Raw genomic sequence first — 18,663 nt, forward strand, 5'->3', positions numbered from 1 at the left:
GAAAGTCCTAACTGTCAATTATTAGCCAGCTTACCTCTGCTCTGTTTATATAGGTGATTTTTAGGGAGATCAACCTTTCTGTTAAAGAGTAAGATTCTTTTTTTCAACATAAAAACATCTGCGAAATTGCGTTCGCTAAAGCCACCAGACTCCATGTAAATAAACAGTAATTTTAGCATCGTAAAATACACTTCATTCAAAGTTGACAAAAACAAAATAAAACTATGAAAAGCCGTTTTGGGTCGTCTGTCCACTTTTCCAACCACCACAACTCTAGTTTTGGTTGAAATAAACACATAGTTTACAGATTTATTTGTAAAAACATGTTGGCTCTATACATGCTAAAAGTATTATAATATATATAAGAGTCTGGTGGGTTTAGCGCTAGCAACCTCAGAGCAGTTTTTGCTTAAATAGAAGGTCAGATTGTTGTTCGTATCAGTCACTTACATACAAAAACATAGGAAACTAGGGTCCAGGTTGAAAAAAACGGTAGTTACCCTTTAATAATATGCAATATTCCATCGTTTCTTGGCCTTTTATTATGCCATTGCATGTTAACAGTATGTAAACCAAACAGGATTTTCCACTGCTTCTTTTTTTCTTGCTGTATCATTGCAGGATTTCGATGATTTATATTCAGCAATGGAAGAAGTACTCAGATATTTTACTTAAGTAACTGTAACAATACCACAGTGCTGAAATGCTCTCAATACTAAAAGTCGTGCATTTAAAATGTTACTTAAGTAAAAGTACAAAAGTATGAGCATCAAAATATACTTAAAGTATCAAAAGTAAAAGTACTCATTATGCCGAATGGCTTACTTCGGAAAATAGGTTCTAGCATGCATGGTATAATGTTTACCATGGCAACCATCTTAGTTTAGCATGTTATCGTGCTAATAATTACTGATAGCAACAAATACAAGTACAGCTGCTTACTGAATCCTGGTACTCATATTACCTGAACATCACAATTTCCAGTTGTTCAGCATATTACAGATGACATTCTCTATCTCTATCTAAATATCACTCGACAAATCCAAGGCACTGCTTTTGTTTTTGCCTGTGGCGCATCGTGTGAAGTTGTAATGGATGCAGCAAACAGGACTGCTTGACTGATTGAAACGCGTTTGCTTTCACTTAACCTTTAAATCAAAGTGCAACATCAGCAGTTGGGTTTGATTCATTTGCTTCGAGGAGAGAGGTACTGTATGATTTCAGCACATTCCCCTAGAAAGTGGTTTCACTCAACCTTATGGAAAGTGATAGAGAGACGTATCGTATATGTCAGACTTTACTCTGCGGAAACTTTGTGTCACATTACCACACAGATTGAACACCATCCAGAATACCATATTGGTCCGAATATGAGACGAAAACTCTTTGTGTTATGGTGAAGATTTTCAGAAACTTTGTTTTTGTGTGAAGAGAGAAAAACTGAGTTTTTGGCTTGTAATTTCAGAGTGTGTGCTGTTATCCCATTTGGGAGGTGTCACAAATGAGGCAGAGCTAAAGAAAACATCTGTGCTAGAGACGGTTTCACAAGTAAAAACAAAAAAGACGTCATAAAAGTTATTTATGGTGAACTTTGCATTCAGTCCTCTGTTTTGATAGACAATTGACCAAACAGACATGTGATACATACATCAAGATATTGTCGCATATGTACTGCAGTGTGATAGTCTAAAGTGGTTTGGTTTGGTTGTCAGACCCTCAGAGTGTGAGGCAGTCCTCTTTTCACAAGCTTTGTGTTAATCTTCGACAATTATAAAGGGACAAAACCATCAATATTAAAGAGAAAACACAGACATCTATTATTACATCGTTAGGACCCGAAAAAAAAAATAAAAACAGAATACAAATGTATTACCTGATTTCAACAACAGTAGCTTTAATATGTAAATGTAAAACAAAGTGTCAACGTTCTTTTTCTCAGGGCGATTGAGAGAAAGTGGGTACAGCACAAATAAATGGAATGTATTGAAGTACAGCAGGAGTGGAATTGTATATTTCCCATAATTGTAATATTCAAGGAAGACTCTACCAAAAAAATGTATTAAACAAATCAACAGCTGAGAGAATGATTACTCAAGCGGACTATAGCTTCGATCCTTCACAATTCCAACTGTTCAGAACCAAATTTCAAGTCTAAAAAGATTAAGTGTTTAATACTAAAAATATAAAAAAGAAATTGTTTAAAGCCTTTATGTATAGGATTTGAAATTGTCTGACTTTGGCAACTAAAAGAAAATGCTCATGTGCTTTTCCATCCACCACTACTACTACTCATGCAAATATTAGATAGATAGATAGATAGATAGATAGATAGATAGATAGATAGATAGAATATTCATCCCGAGGGAAAGTTTATATTAGGAGTTGTTTTATCAAGAAAAACACTGTGGCGGGGCAGTCGGATGCCATTAATCCATTGCAGAAGAAGAGGGCAAACAAGATGACGAAAACGTGATTAAAATAGGGCATTTATGTTTGTTTCACATATTATATTATATTTGACGACAGTCTCCCTTATTGTTTCACACAGGTCTGATGTTTTTGTCTGCTGCCAGTTTTCCTTTCTTCAGTGATGTTTAAATGCTTCATGTCTGTCATGATTTATCTGCAAAGCCTGTTTTTATTCCACTGTCACATTTAGTTTTTTATAGAAAACTTTTGACAGTTTGATTTTTCACCATTTCCACTCAGATTATTTACGTGCAAATTGAAAATGTGCATACAACAGGTGGATGGAACGCCCTTAGTGTGGCAGATAGTAATGCACACCACTTTTACATGAATGGGCTGAAGTAGCACATACACTGCACCACTTTACACTTGGGTTATGTCATTTTTTTGTACAAACAAAAACTCGTGCCATCAGAAGGATTCAAAAGATGGTATAATTAACAATAAAGCGACACAAAGCTCATATCTGCAACAAAAGACTCAAGCAGAGGCATCACATTACTCACAGGAGTCACAATTGTAATTGGACATTAACTGACCTGTTTGTGCTTTAATATCAGAGGCTTTCGACAAACATTCATGACTGGAAATATGATGCCTACAATGCGATTAGTGAAAGCATGTTTTTGCATGCCATTAAGAGATGCTGTTAATGATATTGATTTTCGAGACTTTACAGTATAAATACAAGTGTGTGTGTGTGTGTGTCATAATATGGACATGTGTGTCACTCCTTAACACCCCCCCCCCCCGCCCCCATTTTGCAGTATTAGGCTGTAAGCCAGCAGTAATAAGTACAAATGACAACTTAACAGGATTTTTTCATCTCTACAATATTTCTCCAACAGCCTCTCATGAGTCAACCATAGCATAGTAGCATTTTTTAATAAGAGAGACAGATCAAAGCAGAGAGTAGCAGCACCAGTCAGCTAACTATCAAGGCTGCATGTCGGCCAAGAGTATGTGACTGCCATGAAGGAAACAGCAGAAAGCACTATGTTGAGAACTAGTGAGACAGAAGAGGCTAATGTTTTGAGAAAGCTTTTTATGCACAGATTTATTTAAACTTTTAGATGCAAATCAGAAGCCAAAAAGCATCACTCACTACTATTTTCAACAATGTCAAACAATCAAGTGATGATATCCAGTGTTTTGCCGTAACATCAAATTGGAGAATTCTTCAATGTTGGTGGGTGTGTGTCCTGTGAAAAGGGTCTTCCAGTTAAAGGATGTACTGCGACTTTTCAAACGAACAGAGGTAATAAATGGTAATATGCAAATAAGATTAAGAGAACAAATCGTTATGCAAGTACTTTTACTTTTAATACTTAAAGTACATTTAAAATCAGGTACTTTTTACTTTTACTTAAGTAGGGTTGTCATTGTGGTACTTCTACTTTTACTAAAGTAAATATGTCTCTGGTTATTTGTATTTTTACTTAAGTACTGAGATTCAGTACATCCTCCACCACTGGTTATTGCACTGTTCAATCCCTGCACTGTTCTCTTTTGCACTACCACCATTGCACACGCTCTACCATAGCACCTTTAACTCTTTAAATTTCTGTGAGTGATTTTTATAACTCTTTACATTTTTGTGAGTGATTTTTATGTATGTGAGATATATGTGTGTATGTGTGTTTGTTGTGTTATGGTTGTCTAAGCTACTGGATGCCTAAAATTTCCCTCAGGATGAATAAAGTATCTATCTATCTATCTATCTGTCTATCTGTCTATCTATCTATCTATCTATCTATCTATCGATCTAGCTAGCTAGCTAGCTGCTTTCTTGCAAGTGCCCTGATTAGCTTGTTCAATTGCTTAAGCCATCTTATTCTCCTCAGTTACTGGCCTTTTCTCATACACAGACAGGTCACGAAAATGGAATCTTGGTATATTTTTTGTATTATTTATAGAGTGGTCACAAAAACACTGGCACATTGAGATAATTATGACATTTACTGAACTGTGACAATGGTGTTTTTTTTTTATAAGCTAACACAAAGAAGCATAAAACATGCTGTACACAAAACTAATCAAACCTGCAGATTATTTGCATGTCAGCATTACACTGTTGCCGTAATGTTGTGTTTATTTGTTTTACAACTTTAGTTATGGGACACATTAAGATTCTTACAATACCGTGTGTTATAATACACCATGTCGTAATATGTCAGAGTGATATATTGAGACATTAAAGTGAATAGGTTGTGTTCAATAATTTACTGCTGTGTGTTATTTCTTGTTTGCTCATGTTGGATTTCGTTGTGTCCTAAGTTCTGTTTTGTAGCGGTGTGTTAGGTTGGCTATGCCGCGATGCAATAGATTTCATTACATTGTATTATGGTGCATTGTGTTGCACTGCATATTGTTGTGGTGAAGATCCGAGCAGCAGTCCTTTTTCCTTTATTGCTTTGACTGAGAGCTGCATGGGCTGCATCTCGAAACACTTTTATTATGCCTAATGCTTTAGGGAAAGAGACAGGTGGCTTTAATAAACAGGTTATGCCGAAAGATGAGGATAATACACCATAAACTCTCACTGTGTCCCTGCACGACAGCCTGTGTGCATCATTTTCTCTCTCTCCCTGTGATGTACATGACCTTTCCATATGGGCTGCCTGGAGATATACCAGAGAAATATGATTTAAATACTCAAATACTAAGCTTTCTGATGCCTTCTAATTACCAACATCTGTCGGAGGGGTTTATTTGTTGTGTGTGTCTGTGTGTATGCGTCTATGCCTGTGTGAATGTGTCTTGTCGTGTACATGCACTGCGGGATTAGTGCTTTCATGTGTAACAGCACATGTATAGTTGCGAGTGTACGTTTTTCTCATGGTTGGCTGTGCTCAGCTGGTTTCTCCGAAGGGCTTTTGTGTTTCATTGTAAGACTGTCTTTCACACTCTACATGTAAGAGTACGCTTGATCTGCGAGCAGCAGCTTGTGGCAGAATGTGGTGAATGTAGCATGAAGTGCATTAATCCCTCACCAGCGGAGGTACAGTGTGTCTGACTGGCTGATAGGGATTTCATTTAGTGTATGCAAATAGTCTGTCGCTGGCACAATTCATTCTTGGTTGAGCTGTTTTCCTCCCTCTCTGTATCCAGCAAACTTGATACTGCAACCAATTAGAGTGTGCATTCAGCACTGTCACAGTGTATTGTTGTTGCTGGTGTGGCCACAGCATCAGCCTAGTCTCACCTCCACCCAGAATAGGTCTGCCTGCCGGATACCGCTCATCATTCTCCACTGGAGAAAACAAAAATTCATGTTGCATGGTGTGAGCAACTTGGGCTAGAGGCTCTAAACATTTTTACGTAACCGTCTGGCGGTGCAAGTCATGTATTTTTTGGTGCTTTGGTATTTCCTTTGATAACAATACATTGTTTTAACAAGTTCATTTTGTTCCCGGGGTTTACTATCCATTGGTTTTGTCCATATCTGTAAAATTCATCCAAAGTTTTCATCCAAAGTCATTCTCCAGCTAATCTCTGCAAGTCTAAAAACACAGTCCTTCCAGAAAAATGCAGAGTTTTTTTGTGATTGTTGTGGGCAAAAATCCTTGATTATGCAGCACGTTTTCTTAAAAATGCGGGATATTTATGCAATTTTATGCGATGAAATTGCAGGAACTTGCAAAAATTGTGGGAACTTGCAAAAACTGCAGTTTCATCATGGCTTCATTGCGGGGTTTGCAGCTTTTCGATGATCACGTCGCGTAATTACGTCACTTCATAACGTTCCCATGGCAACGGGAAAGTGGTTGCTCTTGTGTGAAGTAAACGCAACATTTTTGAACTTTCTGCTAAGATATATGACTTTTTTGCAACAAAAATGCGGAGATTATGAAATCATGCAAGCCCTGCATATTTTGCGTGGAAATCTGCAATTTATGCGGCGAAAGTGCGGTGTATTTGAAAAAATGCGGGCCCCGCATAAATATGCGGACTTTGGCTGATTATGCATTGAATTATGTGATCACATAATCGCGTTTTTCTGGAGGGACTGAAAAACATTTACACCTTTCAGTCCTCTTTGTCTTGTTGTTATTACAGACACGTCTGAACTAAGTGCATACCATCGACTGATCCACCCGAAGGTAGATTTGCCTTAGAGTGGGTGTTGAGTGGGTCAGCCTCCTTTTACACACACACACACACACACACACACACACACACACAAAATCAGCAGCAGACTGATTGCCTGATGGTAATGTTGCGCAATACAAAACTAAACATTTTGTATCTGCAGGTAAACAGGGAGGTGTGGAAATCAATCTTTTAAAACCTTTTAAAATCTTTCCGTCTCTCTCAAATGTGTAGAAAGTAAATGCACTTGTTGACCAGTGTTGCTCACAGTGTGAAAACATGGTTAGAGTTAAACACACAAACAAAAACATGATTTTTTTTTTCTTCTTTTTTCAGTTTTTCTGCTTTGTTCATGCAACACTAGTAGCCTGCTGTCAGTGTCATGTGGGTGTGATTGATGTCTGGTGGCAGGGGAGAGCACAGCTACTGTCAAAGGGACTTTGTTCTTTTTCTCTCACATAGTGAGGATAAAGAGAGTTAAATGCCATGGCTTGATAAAAGGTAGGGATAGACTTTTGGCACCGTGTTTCCTGAGCCACATTGATACAAAAAAGTAGATGCCATCGGTCCTCTCTATTCAGGTTGGTTCCTTTGGTCTACAGGGGAAAAGTTAGAAAGAAACTGAACAGATGTTTCTTTCCACGGATGATTCAACTGAATCCACAGAGGACTTTCTGTATATACAGGGAAGGGGTGGAAAATATGGCTTCATGTTTTCCTTCAAATTATAATGCAAATAGTTTGTTTGTTTGAATGAATCATAACAGAATAAAACCAATCTGCTATCCCTTAAAATGTGTGTAAGAGATGACAAAGACAACACAATGTTGTGATAATAGCCCAAACCTGAAATATACAGTATATCCACATATCGCATATGTTCACTGTTTATTTTGCAATGCATTACACAGCAGTGTGTGTAATATGTTTGCACAGAAAGAATGCTACAGTATTAAATTGTGGGAACTGAATCAGTAAATGAAAGAAATATTCCATACTTAAACAAAAGCCTGCTGTTACAACCCGTTCTCACTCCGAACTCGTAAAATATGGACGTTTGGACAGTGGCTGTCAGTGTCTGAAGCGTCGAAAAAAGCGCCCTTCAGCGTGTTTGTAGAACGTACCGGGGAGAGCAGTAACTACACGGGTTTTAGCGAGTAGTACGTAAGGGGGAAATTCAGCGTAGGGAGGTTGGTCGGGGTGGTGGATGTGATCAAACACAGGACTTTCACCCAGGAGACCGGGGATCGTGTCCCGCGTGTGTCTTTAACCGTCCCGTTATTGCCACGTGTCACGGAAGCCGTTTTCTTCTTTAAACGGCCCGTTATTCCAGCGAGTCACGGAAACGTAAGCCCACCCACGACCTTTCCCTAAACTCAACCGTCCCGTTCACAGGAGTCACAGAAATGTAAGCCCACCCACAAGCTTTTCCTTAACCTAACTGCGTCAAAAGGGACGCCAATAGTCCCGACCAAGCGCGTTTAGTTAAAGCGCATTATATGACGCTAAAGCTTTTAGCGTCAATAATATATTTTACTATTAATAAATAATAATAAATAATACTATTTCACATACTGAATTCAAGTCCTGCCTACATCAAATATATCAACATGTTTGCGCTTGTTTTAAAATGTGATTTTCTGTTATTTCTTATTTATTATTGCTGTCCATCCCTGTCTGTCTGTTATTTGTTGTATGTTAAAGTGTATTTTTATGTGCTGCCTTCTTGGCCAGGGCTCATTTGTAAAAGAGATTTTAATCTCAATGTGATTTTTTTCCCCTGGTAAAATAAAGGTTAAATAAAAAATAAAAAATAAAATAAAAATAACGACGACAAAGGCACCTGACCAAGCGTCCGTATTTTACAAGATGGGAGTGAGAATGTGTTGGCTGTTAACGCTCTGGCTGCTTCTCCTTAACTGACCACAACAACCTGTCATTTCAGTTTGTACCACTACAATAACCGAATGCAATTCATTTGAAGGCATGTCTTGAGTGCTACAATATATATTTTTGTATAATACAAATTATTACAAATGTTAAGCATGATACCTGCCTGGCTGCATAGTAATGTGAAGAATTTTAATTAAAAGTAAATGTAAGTAATGTAATGACTTCCCTGTGCAGAGCTGGGAATGGGTGCATCTTGTATTGTAATACATGTGCTTTGTCTAACACTGCAGCTCTGAATGACGAATATATGAATTGCAATACATGCAAAATTTAAACCACATTGTCCCCAGAAATTTGTCATTCACTAGATCATCTGTTAATGCATCATCATTTAGTTATTTATATTTAGGGCCTTCATATATTCTCAAATATATGCTTTTTAGCCTTTGATATGTAAGTTATCCTTTCTAATGGAAGGCTTGATACAAACATGTTTTTTTTTGCTAAGAAGTTTTGGGTGTTTGGCTCCAAGAAAGGTCTTGGAATGTCACAACTTAATAAGATTTTGAGAGGCAAACATGTTTTGGATTTCCAAATGGATTAAACCATTTCATGCTAAGAGAGAATAATTTAATAAAATAGAATACAAAAGCAAATGTCAGAACTTGCATAAAAACTACAGTACAAGCATGAATGAAAACGTACCCGATGCAGGTACACCGACCATGGCTTACTCTTTGTCTTCCAGACAACGATGAGTGCAGTTTGCAGACACACACCTGCTGGAATGACAGTGTGTGTGTGAACCTGCCGGGAGGCTACGACTGCGTGTGCACGTCTGGTCCGGGCTGCGGCGGCGACTGCCCACACGAAGAGGGAATCAGACGCAACGGAGAGGACTGGAAACCCAGCTTTGACCGCTGTGCTATATGCTCCTGCAAGGTACAGAAGATGAACACACACATAAAAATCACTACACTTATAATAACTATGATCTGAAACTCTATCTTTCTTCTATGACTTCTTAAGCTGTTAATATACGTAGATCAATGATCTTTCTTTTTAATAATCTTTCTTTTTCTACTACGGTGCAAAGTACAAATGTTTAACTGCCACCTTTCAAATCTACAAAGTGTGCTTGATACTCAAAAGACAGATTTTGGGTGGAGTATCACTTACCAATCCTCCAAAAACCAATCATCCAAAGACCAACCAGTACCTCGAAAGAGAAAAGTGGAAAAGGATCGGTCCTTTCTGTCTATTCTTTTTTGGGCTTTGACACAGGCAAGAACCAACACATGATATGCAAGATATTTATTTGAGAAACTCCATAAAGCGCCTGTTGGGGCCGCTAGCTCGTCGCTTGGCCAGTCACGCTCGAAGACTCCACTGTAAGCTGGAGGTCTCTCAGACTGGTCTCATAAATAGGAGGCTTTTATTTCCCTGTTGACAGGTCATTTGTTTAAATATCACAACACGTGTACACCATAAGATTAACGGGAACCTGAGTTAAACTCCGCAAGCGCCAGCGGTCACACACACACACACACACACACACACACACACACACACACGGCCACAGCGCAGCAGGCAGAGAGCAGGAGAGCAGCGTCTGACAGGGCAGAGATAAACCGGTTTCTCTTTGGGAGACTTGTTTAAATTATGGCATGTATTTACATTAAATTTAGCATTTAGTTCATACAAAGAGAATAAAGACCAGAACAAGACAAAGACTTAACAATTGAGGAGAGACAGGATGAGTTGGATAAATTAAAGGTGCTCTAAGCGATGTTGGGTGACGTCACTTCTTGTTGACGTTCGAAGTATTGTCAAACAAAACGGAGGCTAGCTCACCCCTCCCTCCTCCTCATCCCGTCCCCTCCCCCTCCCTTCTGCATACTAACCCCCGAATCCACTTGTCAGTTATTGGCTGGAACACACTTTGTTATGTAGTGCCGTTTGTGGAGCCTGGGCTGTCTACAGAGACTGCGTTTCTTTTACAGTGTGTTCAGGGGACAGGCAGCTCGCGGATAATGAGGAGATGTTTGCTGTATGTGACAAAAAATGTTGTAGCCTAAAAAACGCGTGACATCACTTAGAGCACCTTTAACAAAGAAGAGAAAAAATTATCTGAAAATGGAAATGGGGTGAGGTGGGCTGAGAGATGATATGAAGCACCCAGGAATATTTTCCTTCTGATTGCTTCTCTTGCTTTCATTTCAGCAAATTAATACAGTTTTCAAAGTATTCGAAGGATATTGCGGGGTTGTTCCATCTAGTTTTTTTCAATAATGTATTGGTTATGATAACACTGGACTCACCAAAGTAACAGCTGAAAGATGAGAGAACACAGCAGCATCACTACAAAGTGTCTGACGATCAGACAAAACGATCAGTTCAAACAGATCATCTAAAACACTCTACTTAGAGGTAAAACCAAAAGTAAGTGCACCCGTAATAATCCCTCACTGCACAGGAAAGCTGTTTGTGCACAACTACGTAAGCAGAGTAGGTCAAAGTTGAACCAGGAAGTCAGTCTGTAAACAGTATTGGATTTTTACAACAAATTTAGTAATAATTTTACTTTTCCCCTTTGTTTTCTCTTGCAATTTCTTTTTTGAATCACAATAATTTTGGAAGATTGTGCTGAGATGTACATGTTCTTATTTATCTGTTATTTTTTTATTTGATTATATATAGTGAGGCTCAGTGAGTGAGATTAATCAAAAACAGACACAGAGAGTTATTTAGGATGACAGCTGAGGGGCGGTGGTTCCAATGATGTGTTATCGGCTCATAAAAATCCAAAATTCACCACCAAGACGTTTCACATAAATTGTTTATTGTTTATTAAAAGGATCCCCATTTGCTGATGCCGTAGCAGTCAGCTACTCTTCCTGGGTTCCACACTAGACACACAATACATACCCATTACATCACAGACATTCCATTACAAGTATATATGTAAAATAACATCAATATGCAATACACTTATCCACACCCACATACACATGCATGTGTACACCCACAAAAACACACATAGACACACACACACACACACACACACACACACACACACGTATATTTCCCATAAACAAAAGATCAAACTAACAGTCACACTCAGTAACTATCACATTATAAAAAAAACACAATCTAAAATTTGCAAGGAACAAACATTTTTTTTATATAGAAAAACTATTATATAACACAATAGGAATATTTTTTAAACAGTGTAAGAATCATCCTTTTTATTTTATTGGTGCAATATAACATGACAAAAAGACATTGGACATTGGACATACAGACATTAGGACAGTGCAATGATTTATATTGAAGTCGGAGGTTGTTTGGCTAGTGTTGTGACATGACATGTGAGGAGAGGTTTGTAACGAGGATGGCTAGTAATGAGTAATGACAAGGTAAGGAGGATAATACATAAAGATAAGTTATAATAATGATGAAAACAAGGATGTGTTTTTTTTTTTTTATCTTGTGGGGTTATACTGTAAATTGACCATGTAACGAGCAACATATCCTCATAGTTTAGAGTTGTTTTAATGACATTTTTTGTGTTTTACAAGAATATTGTTGTGCATATTAGCACATTTTTATCTTATCTTTATTTCGTATCTGTATTCCCTGAATAGTGTATATATCAGCAGGAGGAAATGTGTAGCATTTTAAAAACTATCTTTGCTACAAGTTAGTTTTTAAGTTAGTTAAAAATGCAGCGTTAAATATGTCACTTGTTAATAAATATATATATATATATATATATATATATATATATATGCATTTACATACATTCACAAGGGAATTTCACACATTCACACACAAGAGCTGTTCCTGCAAAAATCGTTTCAGCGCAAAGTGGAGAAAAGAGACACAAATGTGTCACACGTGACGCTTACAAAACACTCTGCTAACATCGGATGCCATCCACTGCCCTGCTGGTTTTTGAGCCAGGCGTGGGATGCTCACTGAATGTAAACAGGCAGTGATCTGGGTTTCAGGGACCAAGGCTGAAAAGCATTGGCCTGCATGGTAACTGTGAGGCAGCCAGAAAGTGATTGTGGTTTGTGATGAAAGAGAGAGAAACTGAAGGTAATTAGGGTCAGAAAGTACAGACTTGGGGTAAATGCACATGGAACTTTCGATTGGTTTGTTGAACATCAGAGGAAGGTTGATTGGTTTGATTTGATTGAAATTTGTGGGATGCCAGACAGGTCAAGTGGAAAAGATGTGGCACATGAGTGGAAGATGAGAGTGGGCGGAGCAGGAAAGAGTTTGTGTAAGCTGGCCAGCAGATGACATCAAAGGAGGAAAGATCTTCTATACGAAACCTTCACCAAAGTTTTATTTGAAGGAAAATGAAAGAAGAAATTGATTTGAATTATAAAATTAGAGTTCCACAGAAGTGACAAAGATGCTAAAAATTAAATTAAATTAAATTACCTTCAGAAAGCAGTTCCCAAAGACTTCTTCTAGATCCTGACCAGGTTGATGCACCCCCAATCTCTTTTTGATCTTTTCTTTTTTTGGCCAAATTAAAGTAAGGGGCTTTTGACTTACAATGGCATGCTTTGTGTTCAGGTGGCGACGTAGATAGGAGGGCTTCATACAGCCAGTTAGCCAGAACCCCACTGCACACCACACACTGTGGCTTTCGGCAATCTGCATCGCCAGTCCAAGTGAAGCCCGGACCCAAATGAGTTTCATCATATTTCCTTTGTTTTCTTCCAGTCTGATGCCCACTCTCGTTGCCTCTTTTCCCTACTTGCCATGCCATATGTCCTCTTGATTTGCCTGTGCTCTCTGGTCCCGGTCCTTCAGGCCCAACGCATCCTTCCGTTTTTCTCACCTCCGATCCCTCATTCTCTCTCTTTCTCGCTCCTCTTTCATGACTTGTAACTTTAGATGTCCCACCTGACAGTTTCCCTGATTTTAGCCAGTTGTGCATATTTGCGTAAATAAACCATTTCAGCTAGTAGGCTGGCTAGTTGGCCTACATAGGTAACGTTAAAGCTAGTAAAAGTTACGCTACATGTACGTTACGTAAAGACAGCCTGATTGGCAGGAACTGAAGTGCATTTTGGGTACATTCATTCATTTATTAAAATGTAAGTTTTTAAGTTAAAACTTCTAAAGCAAAGTTTTCAACTTCAGGTTTTTATAATGAAAAATCCCACTAAAAAGTGTTGGTGTAGTTATTACACCCCCTATTACACCCCCTAGAGGCACCTCAAGCACCCCAAGGGGTGCGCGCACCACACTTTGGGAATCGCTGCTGTAGAGGAATACCTCATCTAAGTACTGTGTTGAAAACAAGTCATACCTATTGATTTAAGAGAATGTCATCGGCAGTCGTCAAATTCATTATCAAGTTTAGAAGCTTTATAATTATGTTGTTTTGGTTTGCACAAGAGCGCAGCATAAGCATTAATGCCTGGTCTTATTCCTGGCATTAAAACAAACAGTTTGCCTTCATACGTCCTGTCAGCATGGTACAATTGGCAGTAATTTCCCAGAAAATCGAGGGCCATAACTGTAAAGACCAAGGCCATTGGTACTGGTACCCTGGGACTCAGCGGTTATTGTAGCAGGACAATATGCATCGATAAAACATTGGCTCTGCATTGCCCTTTTAATGGTATGAGGAATGATTTTATGGCTCCCATACATTTTCTAACAGCCATTTTATGTAACATTTTTATATCTCCTTTACAATGTCGTCCTTGGGCCAGACAGTGCTGGCTGTGGTGAGGAAAATAAACCATAAAGTTTCCGCTGGGTAGAGACGGAGAGCCAAGGACGCTAGCCAGGCGGCTCGGGAGGCTCCCAGATCTGGCAAATTCCTCTAAATGAGACTTTGCATTCTGGCCCAGACACCAAACTTCTAACTCATTCTCACTTCATTCACGGCTCTAGTAAATTGCTGTTAGAAAATGGAGATTTGAGAGTTGCTTCAGCACATTAATATCCACATAAGTACGCTGGCCTAAGGCTGGTTACACACTGGCTGCATCACGTGAGCGCGGCGTTTCTGTTGCGTGTCAGCTGCGTGGCGGCTGCGTGGATTTTTCTGTCTTTACACACCAGAAACGTGTCTGACGCAACGCTGCTGCTGCTAGCCTTGTCTGTACACATGTATGTTTCCCATTGATAAAATGAAATACCATGTTAAACAGAAATATGACTGATTTGATTACAGCAAAGACAACATTGTCAGTATTGACGGCAAAATAGGCTACAGAATATTTCATTCTGTATTGACAGGTGCAATATTAGAAAATCGATTTTTTTTTTAAATTACATTTATATCTGCATTTATATCAAAACCTAGATACTTTCAAACATCAAAATGTCATTTATTAATATGTATTAGTGTCAAAATGACATATAAACATCTTTTCCTATTCCATTTTGCCTGGAAACGCTTCCAACACGCTTGCATGTCACGTGAAAAATAGGCGTCGGTCCTATTTCTAGCATGCATGCGTTTTCTGCGCGGCTCGAGCCGTGCCTGAGACGTGCATGTCACGCAGGCAGTGTGTAAGCTCTAACCTGTTAACATAGGAGCCAAAATATTAACAGACACACCACGCAGCTGACACGCTCGCGCGACACATCCAGTGTGTAACCGGCCTTAAAGTCTGTAACCAAACTGGTGATGCCTTTCAGTTTCAGCAGCTGTTTAACGCAGGGTAGACCCACCTACTCAATATCGATAAACGGGAACAGTACTTTAGAGCCGCGGATATGAGGCTACATTTGCATTGGAGTTAAAGTTTTTTTTCGGCACTATTTCTTTAAAGGCAGCTTCATACAATATGTCAGGGCTACTATCACAACCTCTGACGCTGTGACATCTGTTGTGCAGGACGGCCAGACGTACTGCAGGAGGAGACCCTGTGACTGCGGAGACCCAGACGAGGATCTGTTCTGCTGTCCCGGCTGTGACAACAGGCCCAGCAGCCAGTGTCTGGACCAGAGCGGACGCACACTCTACCGCAGCGGAGCGTCCTGGATGTACGGCTGCCAGCAGTGTCGCTGCATGGTGCGTACACTGAAACACACACACAGATATACACATTCACACGGAAGCTGGAAACATGGTTGTTATAAGTAAAAGGGATGGCATCGGAAAAAAAACAATCTCCTCATCAACTTGAAGTGCAGTCTCAGAGCAAGGTTTTGTTCAGTGCCTGGCCCTGCTCAGCTGTGTGTGTAAGTGTGAGCGGAAGGCTCAGATAATTATAACATCTCTAATTAGAGATGTGGCAACAAATCAGCGTGTGAGCAGTAACTGAAGTTGCCAGATCAGCGGATTCGCACACAAGACAACACACACAGTAACATTTGTGTCACCTTATTTTTTTTTTTTCCTCACTCAGGAGGGGGAGGTGGATTGCTGGCCTCTGGTTTGCCCCGTGTCGATGTGCGAGTACACAGCGGTGGCGGAGGGTGAGTGCTGCCCGCGCTGCGTCACAGACCCCTGCCTGGCTGACAACCTGTCATATGACATCCGGCAGACGTGTCAGGACCCCGCAGGCGCCGTCCGCCTCAGCGGAGACACATGGCATATGCCCAACTCACCATGTACCACCTGCAAGTGTAAGGTAGGCCAAAGCTACAACAACAACAACAAAGGTTTGCTTTACTGTGCTGCATCCATGTTTGATTCAAGACTGGTGTGGACAATTCAGTGCTCAACCACAAATTCACAAAATAATTACGAATTTAACATGATACCCTCAGAAATAATTCATACTCAGTTTGCCTGTTTTTGAGGTGCAATAGTGCTTTTACCTCATCTGCTGTTTCTCCATCCCTGCAACCAAATCATTGCACATGAAGTTTGGGATATAAAAATTGCGTGCAGTTACAGAAGCTTGATTCAGTTCATGTTCATATCAATGTTAATTCCTCCGTTCCTTCATGATGTTAATGCTATGCATTATAGGCTAATGGTACTCAAGAAAATTCTTTGAGGTGGAAGCTGTGTCACAGTGAATTTATCTAATGTGTGATGGAGGATATGCAACTGCGGGGCTGTCTTCCAAAATGAATAAAACAAATCTGATTGTCACAGATGATGTAAGGTACATTTAATCTTAAAAGAACAAAATATGCAGATCACTGTGTCAGGAACATGTCACCATAACTCAGATCATCTCCAGCAATCAGAATTTATATTAAATTAAATTTGTGTGTAGTGGTTACATGAACTGAATCAGTAAACTTTCTATACTTTTGCAAAATTCTTTTGGCTTAACAAAACATACAGGTCATAGGCAGCCACAGCAGCTGGTGTTCTAACTCACACTGTGGTCACAGCAAGTAGTTATAGCTACTTCACTTAGAAGTCACTCTGCTAACCATGTGCTGCATCACTGTTCCCTCTGATCAGCAGGGGACCTCGCTTCCAGTCAAAGCTGAGGCCCCCCCATGGTCAGAGGGCACAGGCCCCATTACCTCGGTCAGTTATCTATCCTCCTTGCCTCAAAGGGTCAGTTCAGCCAAACAACAACAACAATTCAAGCCATTGCCAAATGAACTGCTACAAAGCTAATTAAGACTATCAGCTCCACAAAGAACTCTCTCTGTATTTCTCAGTATGGCAATGTTTAGAAAATGGTGTCGTCCGCGGACTATCACGCGCAGAAACTCAAGTGAAAATAATTACCTCTTCTGAAAAGTCCATCACGTTTTTTTTTAACCTCCGTGTCCTCCTTGGCTACTAACAACTGTGTGATCACGGAAGGCTTGTGTCATGTGTATGCAACAACAGTGTTGTTGTTGTTACTTAGAATTCCTAATGGGGGAGACAGAAACTACGCACTATAGCTTTAAGGGTATCAAGCCATGCAGATGAGTTTTTTTTTTTTTTTTTTAAGATATTGGCCTCTGAAACCCTATTCATAGGGACTATTTCTTAGTAGAAAGTAGTTCCAAATAAAAGTGTGTCACTGTGACAGTAAGGTCTTTTGATTATCCAAAATAACTGGGATCTTGTCTGTGGAAAGACACATTGCTGCTCAATTTCTCAAATCGGTCACTGCTTGGACTGTGCTGAACCTTAAATGATATTGTAGATGTCATGTCAAGTTCCGTCTGTAATAAGTCTCTATATTTTGACTCACTATGGCCAGACAGGCTCTGTACCGTGTTATTAAATGCAACATGTACAGCATATTAAAATACACTACAGTATATTTAATACCCTCTGTTCTTTCCTGTCTTTTCATGCTGCGCCGCTCAGAATGGAAATGTTTGCTGCTCGGTGGATCTCGACTGCCTTCAGAACAACTAAAGCTCTCCTCCTCCAGTCCTCCTCCTCTCACTGCGGGACTGCCACACCCCCTCCTCCATCTGATGACTCTCCCTTTGGATTCATGAAACAGACTCACGCACACACATGTGCATGCCAGAGTGTGCACAGAAAATACAAACATGCACTGGACAGACTGGGGTGTTGAGGCTGTGCTTTTAATGCCGCAACTCGACCAACAGTTAGAGCGTGAGTGTGTGAAGCCGTAGTTGCTCTCACCACAGTCACTGTGTTGTGTACGTGTCTTTGTGTTGTTTCCATTTCACTGAATGTCTTGAGGAAACCTGTTTAAACATCACAAACCTCAAGACAGAGACAAGCAGCTGAGTGTTGTCATTTAGAAAAGGATTAGCAGCTGGACAGGTGTTGAGGTGCTCCAGCTGTCTATGTTGCAAAATGGAGACTCACTATTGCTTGGTCACCTAGGAAGAGTGTCATAAAACATTTATAATTGTGGTAACCAAAAGTAATGCACCCTCATTTTATGTGATGTTCTGTAAAGCAGGAGATAGTTTGATGTAGAAATAACTTTGGAAAGTAACAATAATACCTTTAAGTCGGATGGTGTAGGTTCAGTTTTCAACTCAGTTGCAACTTCTCTCACGGGAGTGACTTTTTGGTGTTATCTCAGAAAATATCTTCTACTTTCTCCCGTGAGAAATACCTCACACGAACCTTTGACATCTCAAAGGTTCTCGCTATACACATATACAATATTTTATCTTTAATATTTTTTTCTGTGTACTACATTCTCTGACCGATGCAAAAAACAGTAAAGCCAAGCAAAGCTAATGTGGGAAAGAAGGACATTCTAACTTAATCTTAACTTCTAGTTATTTCTGTTCATTTACATGTTCATGGTTCTGTGGCTGAACATG

General features: G+C 39.6%; 1 protein-coding gene across 1 annotated transcript in view; it reads left to right on the plus strand.

The window, feature by feature from the left end:
• Positions 1–18,453, plus strand: part of LOC116067214 (protein kinase C-binding protein NELL1) — a 319,826-nt gene extending 301,373 nt beyond the window's left edge. Inside the window, exons 17-20 of the mRNA XM_031323575.2 lie at positions 9,203–9,396; positions 15,335–15,511; positions 15,849–16,073; positions 17,717–18,453. Of these exons, the coding sequence (XP_031179435.1) occupies positions 9,203–9,396; positions 15,335–15,511; positions 15,849–16,073; positions 17,717–17,767 (647 nt within the window). The 3' untranslated portion in view covers positions 17,768–18,453. The remainder of the gene's footprint in view (positions 1–9,202; positions 9,397–15,334; positions 15,512–15,848; positions 16,074–17,716) is intronic.
• Positions 18,454–18,663: the final 210 nt, after the last annotated feature.

This window comes from Sander lucioperca, chromosome 3 (assembly GCF_008315115.2).
Source record: "Sander lucioperca isolate FBNREF2018 chromosome 3, SLUC_FBN_1.2, whole genome shotgun sequence".
In the NCBI taxonomy this organism is placed as follows: Eukaryota; Metazoa; Chordata; class Actinopteri; order Perciformes; family Percidae; genus Sander; species Sander lucioperca.